We start from the raw sequence: 8,686 nt of genomic DNA, 5'->3' as shown, positions 1-8,686 counted from the left end.
GGAGTTTGAGACCAGTTTGGCCAACATGGAGAAACCCTGTCTCTACTAAAAATACAAAAATTAGCTGGGCGTGGTGGCGGGCATCTGTAATCCCAGCTACTCGGGAGGCCGAGGCAGGAGAATAACTTGAACCCAGGAGATGGAGGTTGCAGTGAGCCTAGATTGTGCCACTGCACTCCATCCTGGATGACAGAGTGAGACTCCATCTCAAAATAAATAAATAAAAATAAAATAATAATAATTACTTGCTTTGTCTTAGTTTATAAAGATGGGAAATGGAACAACACATTTTTATAATTGGGTTAGTCATGCAGAAAAGGAAAAAAATGATCATGCAGAAGAGGAAAAAAATGACAGAACCACGTTTTCAAGGTGAAGAACTTTAGTACAGACATGGAGGCTTAGGTTTTAGGCTGCAAAATGGTCCCATCCTTCAGGAAAACAGCCAGGGTAGGCACATAGCTCCTACTGATGTTTACAGTGCGTCAGCGCAAATCACACATTAACAATAATTAGCAGAGAATAGGAAATTGGCTCAGCGCTTACTTAGAAATTTAATGGGTCTTAGATTGTTTAACTAGAGAGGTACTTCGATGAAAAATTGGCAAAAAAATGACTAAACGTGTGTTTAAAATATAAGGTGATCTGAATTTTGATGACTCTTCCTCAATGTAAAACACAATAAAATCTAATGAAGAAATGTTAAAATTTGGAAGGGAAGGGGATTATGTAATTGTATTTATTAATGAATAAATTAAACATTTTGAAAGCAATTCTAAATTCTAATATTTGAAAATAATTTATTATAGTGTAAATGCTCCTAGAAAAAACAGAATCCTAGAGTAAGTTAGACAATGTAAACGACTGAAATTTCTCCAGGTATATTGTGTTCAAAACACGTTTCACTTAAAAATAAAAATTGATAAAGCTGTGAGATAATTCAAGAAAAGTTTAATTTTTCATTTTGCAATCATAAACTAGACCAAAAATGTTCCAAATAACCAATGAGCCATTAAAAATATTCTTTTTGTTGTTGTTGTTTTGAGAAACTAAAGGGTCTCACTCTGTCGCCCAGGCTGGAATGCAGTGGCACCATCTCAGCTCACTGCAACCTCTGCCTACTGGATTCAAGCAATTCTCATGCCTCAACCTCCCGAGTAGCTGGGACTACAGTTGCATTCCACCATGCCTGGCTGGGGCTAATTTGTGTGTATGTGTGGGTGTGTGGGAGTGAGGGGCGGGTAGAGATAGGGTTTTGCCATGTTGGCCAGGCTGCTCTTGAACTCCTGACTTCAGGCAATCCCCTGCCTCAGCCTCCCAAAGTGCTGGGATTACACATGTGAACCCCCATGCCTGTCAAAAAACTCTAAATATACTGTTTTCTCAAATGTAAGTTAATAAATATAATGAAATTGGAAATTCCATTTGCTCTGATACTATAAAAAGAAAAGGTAGATGTAAAAGAATAGTAGCTTATGCAACGTGATTGCTTACTTCTCAAATTTAATAGAAATCTATTGATTAAATAATTGTAAGACAAATTAAATGAGAACAATAGTGTATCTGACAGTGGGAGCTCAATAAATTCATTTATATATTATATATGGAGCTCATTATATATGTATATAATATGTAATATGTTATTAAATTTATAAATATGTATAGGCCAGGTGCGGTGGCTCACGCCTGTAATCCCAGCACTTTGGGAGGCCGAGACGGGCCGATCACGAGGTCGGGAGATTGAGACCATCCTGGCTAACACGGTGAAACCCCGCTCTACTAAAAAAATACAAAAAATTAGCTGGGCGAGGTGGCGGCGCCTGTGGTCCCAGCTACTCGGGAGGCTGAGGCAGGAGAATGGTGTAAACCCAGGAGGCGGAGCTTGTAGTGAGCTGAGATCCAGCCACTGCACTCTAGCCTGGGCAGCAGAGCAAGACTCCATCTCAAAAAATAATAATAAAAAAATAAAATAAATAAATATGTATAAACTTATATGTTATATACTTATATTTTACACATTTATATATACACAATTATATACATATGAGTGTATGTGTATATCTATCTGTCTGTCTGCATAGTGAGCCCTTGCAATTCTAAGGATTTACAAGGATTTCAGTATTATTGCTACCAATAGTAGTAAATATTCTTTTGTTGCAGTACTTAAATAAAACTTGTTGCCTAGAAGAGGCATTGATAAAATTACAGTAAACCTGCGAGTTAATGAAAAGTCCAAGACACAAGATGCATATTTTTCACTCATTTCTCCCAAACCCTGAATTCTTCAAATTTGGAAGTAGCTGGTCTCTAAACACAAAACAATTTCCTCTATGATTTGTGAGGATTTGCAATGGCATCTCTCCTCATATTCAGTATGTTACATTTGTTTGAAAGAATTCTGCATCTTATTCATTTGTTTGGGGTTATCTGAGCTCACCTTTATAGCTAAAGCTTCTTTTAGACACTGAGTCATATTATCAAATGCAGGATGGTACAGGTGTATTAAGAGCAGAAGATAGGACTTGGTTTCCTAAGAGAGGTCTCGGAAGTTCAGTGGATCTTGAGGAAGGTGGACGTCTGGCTGTGGGGGATGGGGGAGCAGGATGACAAGGAGGGATAGGGAGCAGGCTGAACTTTCCAAGGGGCTACAAAGGAGGGCAGGATGCTCCAGCTAGAGAGGACAGAGAAGGAAGTGGTGTCAGGTGGAAATAGCTGTATTCACTTCTTACATTATTGTCACTTTAAAAACAATAATAAGAATCCACTGTCATTCCAATATAGTATCGGTTTCCTCACATTTTCAAACAACCTACAGAAAGTGTGTTTTAACCAAACCACTGAGAGATTATAGTGAAGGCAACTGATGTGGAAGAAAAAAGAAAAAACAAACTAAAGTGAATGAAACAACAAAATTAATGTGTCCCTTAGGTATATTTATTGTTGTGTTTTTCGATTTTTCAGCCCTTAAACTAAAAATACTTTCCCCAGAATTTACCTTCCTAAATGTTGCTATCAGAAAAGAGATTCATCATATCCATTTCAAGTTTTTGTTTGCGGTTTTGGGGAATTTTTTTTTAACCTCACATCCTTCTTGGTTTGCGATGAGAAAACCTAAAGTCAACTCTCAGCAACTTTGAAGCACACAATACATTGTTATTAACTACAGTCACCATGATGTACCAGGGATCTCTTGGACTTATTTCTTCTGTCAAACTGAAATTGTCCATCTTTTGACCAACATCTCCTCAGTTCCCCCAGCCCTTGCCCCTGGAGACAACAATCTATTTGAAATTGTTGAATCTGAATTACTAAGGAATAACCTTAGCCAAGAGAGACCAGGGAATGTGAGACTAACTTTGGCGTGTATTGAAGTTATCTTCCACACAATAAAACAAAACAAAAACTCATATGAAAACTAGATAACTGTACTGACAAAATAAAGCTAAAAGGGCCAAGCTCAGCTCCAAAGATTGTGATTTAGCAAGTCTGAGATTAGACACAGAAACTATCTTTTTTTTTATCAATCATGAAATATTTTTATCATTCATTCCAAGATCTGAGAATGAACGACTCAACAGATTAATTCAGGGGGGAAAGAACAGACTATTGCAGAGACTTCCCATGGATGACTTATCTTTCTCCTGCATTCCTGCAGCTCTAGTTTCTTACTCTCTCTCTCTTTCTGTCTCTCCTATTTCTTTGCAAATGAAGATCTCTCTGCTCAGCTCTGAGGGGAGCTGGAGGGAGGAGGGGGAGGAGGAAGGGTGTAGAAGGAAGAAAAGAGGATGTGTGGGGAGAAGTGACCAGACACCTGGTGGACCCAGGACGCACAAGTCACCTTCCCTTTTTGTGCAACATTGCCAAGATTAGCGGAGCTGTCCAATAAGAGAACGTAGTAACTTGAAACAAATTGTAACTCAGGGGAACAGATAATTTACAGCAGTATAACAGCATCTTATTGAAAAATAATAAATAAACACATATATTCCCTGGTGGAGATGTAACTTTACAAAGCATCGAAACACTCATTTGCAAAAGTATGAAATTTATTAGCTCATTCAACTCTCAGATATGTCCTGTCTATTCACATACCGTGATCGTCCCCGAGAGACTACTCAGATTTTCTGTTGCGATTCTGAGCGAACGGAGCTCTGTCTGTCTTTTCTGTTTAGGGTGGGTGACATTTGCTTTGAGTTCTATGCTCTTTATTATTTCCCATTGATACTCTTGTTTGTTATTTATTGTGCATTCATCTCCTCTCTCCTGAGTAACTTCAAGATAAAGTTATTTCAGCACAAGAAAGTGAGGACAATGCATTTGCCATTTTGGATGAAAACATAATCCCTGGGAGAGCTTGCAGGTGACATCTGAGTGTGCCACCAAGATAACTGCAGAAGCAGAAGCAGATTCCCCGTCTCACGTTCCCTTTCCTGTGTTATTTGTCACCACAACACGGAGATGAGGATGAGAAAACACATGAAGAGGCAGAAGAGAAGAGGAGGAAGACGCCGGGCGCCATGGTTGCACCACAGCACGTCCCTCTCTGAGAGTTCCTTAGTGCAGGATGTTCGTGACCCAGCGCCCTTTGGATGGCGTTGGCCCTGGGCTTGACGTTGTGAGCCTGGAAGAGGTGACTGTCTGTCTCTGGGCTTTCTCTGAAAGGGACTGAGGATGGGCAGCAACCCTCTGGCCAGCCCTTCCTTGGAGGGAGATCTGGGTGGCCCACCTCCTTGTCTTCCACAAGTGTCGACGCCAGGATCCCTGTGCTCCAGTCATGGCTCTGATGACAACAGTTTGTTTGAACCATGTAACCACATTGGACTTATTTCTTCAGTCCTACGCCACACTGTTGGGAAGAGCTCCTCAACGTTTATGTATTCCTTCCAGTCTCTCACTTCTCCTTCCTACCCTTGTAAAATACCCAGGAAAAGTACTTGTCTTCATCTTTTGGGGAAAATATTGCTATAGGAAATATAGCAAATCTTTGCCATAGAAAAATATCTTAGACTTGGCAGTTTATACGTAATAGAAATGTGTTTCTCACCACTCTCGAGACTGGGAAGTACAAGGTCAAGGCTTGATACAGAAGCACAGCTGGCAGCATTGCTTCTAGCTCTCACCTTCTTCCTTCCAGGCAGACCAGCTCCTGCAGCCCCTGCCCTCCTGTCTCCATGCCCCCCAGCCAGTAGCCCATGTGGAAGGGTTTGGAGTTTGGGACTGGAAGATCTGAGTTCAAATTCTGCATAGTCTTCCCTGTGCACCTGTGAGCCTTGCTTCCTGATATGAGCAGGCGGCATCATAATTCCTATCTCAGATGGCTGTTAGAAGGATGGAGGATGCTTCCTGAAGTGAAAAATACTGTACAATGTTGCTGCAAAGAAGATTACACATGGGATCAGGAACTCTGAGAGGTACAGCCTGAGAGACATGGTCTCCAGGTGCATAGGAATACATAGGGGCTGAGCAGAGGGAGATCAAGAGAGGAAGCAAGTGCTTAGTGACATCAGTGAGGGAAGACAGTCCCACAGGACAACTGTCCACCTAAACCCAGCCCTCCAAATGTCAGTAATTTGAAAAGAGTAACAATCACTGCCACACACAGTCAGTTACTGAGTCAGCTGGGCTCAGGACACCAGACTAAAGACGGTGCATTTATCATTTCCAGCCTTATACAGTCTTGGCATCCTGGCATCATATTTAGTCAGAGTTCTCCAGAGAAACAAAGCCAGTTGGTCATGTGTATGTGTGTGTGCCTGTGTGTGTATGTAGATATATTTATTTATACAGTTGACCTTTGAACAACATGGGTTTAAACTGCATGGATCCACTTACCTTCAGATTCTGTTCAATGAATATACTGAAGCATTTTTTTGAAATTTGTAACAATTAAAAAAAACTAGCAGACAACTCTTATAGCCTAAAAACAAAACAAAACAAAATCCGAAAAAGGTGTGTCATGAATGCGTAAAATATACGTAGATACGAGTCTATGTGTTAAGTGACTGTTTATGTTATCGGTAAGGCATCTGGTCAACAGTAGGCTCTTTTCAGTTAGGTTTTTGGGGGAGTCAAAAGATATACTCAGGTTTCCAGCTGTGTGTGGTGGTGGGGGGGTGGTCAGTGGTCAGTGCCCCAACCCTTGTATGCTTCAGGGGTCCCCTGTATATACTTGATATTAATCTCCTTACACGCAGGTGTGTACACACACATGCACACACACACATTTACTATAAGGAACTGACTCACATGATTATGGAGTTGACAAGACCGAAGACCTGCAAGGGGTGAGTCAGCAAGCTGGAGACTAGGAAAGCCAGTGTTTTAGCTCCAGTCGGGAGGCAGAAAAAAAAATGCTGTCCAATTTAAAGCCCACCAGGCAGGAGGAAGTCTTGCCTCCTCTGGGGCAGGTCAGCCTTTTGTTCTATTTGGGTCTTCACCTGATTGGACTGGACCCACCCACACTGGGGAGAGCAGTCTGCTTTCCTCAGTCGGCTGATTCAAATGTTAATATCATCTGCAACATTCTCACAGACACACCCAGAATCTCATGTGGTCCAATGTCTGAGCACCTTGTGGTGCAGTCAGGTTCACACAGAAAACTGACCCTCACACCTATTTACACATAGAATCACAGGCTCAGAGGCAAGTCACTCACCCAGGTCATGGCGCCACCATGCTGTAAGCAAAGATTTGCAGCCGATCTGCCTGCTGGCGGCTGCTGTAGGTCCAGTCTCATGGGGACCTCAGAAATGTTTCCACTGGGCACTTAGTAAAGCCAAGTGTGGGATTGCTTAGACTATCATAACATTTTATATTTTATAATCACAGGATGGATCCCCCATTTTTTTCCATAAATGACAAAAAAACTTCTTAAAATGTGTAATGCAGGACTTAGTACATCAAGAAATATATTTAACGCTTAGAATTATGATGCTAGAAACCAGGATCCTATGTGCCTTTTGCACAGCCTGGAGAGTGTCTGGAGGGACTGGTGGCGTCTAGCGATTTATCTACAGCACGTAGAGCATGCCTTTCCTCTACTTGCTTCCCATCCATACAGATTCGCTAAACTTTAAATGACTAAATGAATATATGAATACATGAATGAGCAACTGGCCTTTTTATCTAAACTTTTTCATGAGTATAGCAAATTTAGAGAACTCTGTAATCACGGTGCATACATCAAGTAAGTGATCTGCCTGAACGCTTTGGGGGAATGATAATGATTTGTGGAATCTGCCACTCCTCCTGGTCAAAAGGATTGGATGTGTGAAGTCAATGGCAGCACGTATTATTTGTAGCTTCTCACACAGGATCTTGTCAGATGTGACCTTGCTGCTTGATAGCCTCGCATTAATTATTTACAAGCTCTTGGAAGTCATTGGCTTGGTGTCATTTACCGCTTAGAACATTTCCCATTTTCAAGGGTTGATAGAAAGCAGTTCTGACCGGAAATGCTGTGTGGATACAACCTTGTTTTATGGTCTCCCAAGTCCTACCTACTAATGGCCCGGTTTTGTTTCTTTCAGTGAAAAAGGCGATTGAGTTGAAGTCAAGAGGAGTCAAGATGCTGCCCAGCAAGGACGGAAGCCATAAAAACTCTGTCCGTGAGTCCCTCTCCTTTCTATATGAGGATTGATGCGCCGGTAAAGGGGGAGCGGAGGAGAGAATGGAGCAGTTAAGGAGAAGCGTTCCCACCCACCGCCTTCCCCACATTGTCTCTTCCTTCTTTTCTACATCCGAGAATATTTTCTGGGAGAAAGAACATGTCACTAACTTCACTTTGTTAGGGAGGAATGTCCTTCTGCTTCTAACTCCTAACCATGTCTCACGTCTGCCCTGATCACTGTCTGAGACTGGACCTTCCAGATGGCTCTCTTAAGTAAATGTGACACAGTCAGGCATTTTTATAGCAGTCTCTCTCCATCCTAGCACACCCCACATACACCAGACCAGACCGATCTCTGAAGGAGAAGTCTGTTCTTGTCTTTTGTCTATTAAAATGTTGCTGACGATTCACTGCCTGGAGAGTAAAGTAACTTTTGGGCGATATCTGCGTCCTTCCAAAGAGAAAAGAAGATCTGCAGACATATCTTGCTGATGACTTTTGCATATGCCCAGCATCTGGTAGACACCAGATCAATAGCTGTGGGAGGAATGAAGGTGTCTGCCACACTTGCTATTTTGGTGCCTTGTCCTCGATGCCCCTCATCATCACTCAGCCATAGGAACCCCTGGCCATGCCTGGACTGGGTCATGATGCTTCTCTGCCACAAGGGCCCTTCGTCCTTTAGCTGAAAGCTGACAACCCGTGTGCTTGTTGGAGACTGACCGTGCAGACCCTTCTTTCTCTGCAGGTGCAGTCAACTCTCCCCTGGTTTTGCTCCCCCCATGCCCTTACACATGTCATAACAGTTACTGGGTACCAGCTTCACTGAGGGCTTGCTTTTCTTACACACAAGAGGTGATTACCCTCTACTGAGATACCAAGTGGGCTGACTTCCCGCAGCGGCTGTTTTCTGCTCACGCTGTTTCTGGGACTTTCTAACCATTGGGTTGTGTTTTCTGTGCTTCCCTAGCAATCTTTTCATGTGATGTTTCTAGCCTAGCTCCGTGGGTGCACCTGTTTTCACGTGATGTTTCTAGCCTTGCTCCGTGGGTGCACCTGTTTTCACGCGATGTTTCC

The 8,686-nt window shown here is 42.3% G+C and overlaps 1 protein-coding gene across 1 annotated transcript in view; it reads left to right on the top strand.

Moving 5' to 3' along the window:
- Nucleotides 1–8,686, top strand: part of CSMD1 (CUB and Sushi multiple domains 1) — a 2,081,403-nt gene that overhangs the window by 1,315,268 nt on the left and 757,449 nt on the right. The window contains exon 7 of the mRNA XM_011937546.1: nt 7,530–7,607. Within this exon, the coding sequence (XP_011792936.1) occupies nt 7,530–7,607 (78 nt within the window). The remainder of the gene's footprint in view (nt 1–7,529; nt 7,608–8,686) is intronic.

The sequence above is a fragment of the Colobus angolensis genome, unplaced genomic scaffold (assembly GCF_000951035.1).
Source record: "Colobus angolensis palliatus isolate OR3802 unplaced genomic scaffold, Cang.pa_1.0 Scaffold165, whole genome shotgun sequence".
Classification (NCBI taxonomy): domain Eukaryota; kingdom Metazoa; phylum Chordata; class Mammalia; order Primates; family Cercopithecidae; genus Colobus; species Colobus angolensis.
The sequence above is the reverse complement of the archived record's forward strand: the minus strand, read 5'-3'. Positions and strand labels throughout refer to the sequence as shown.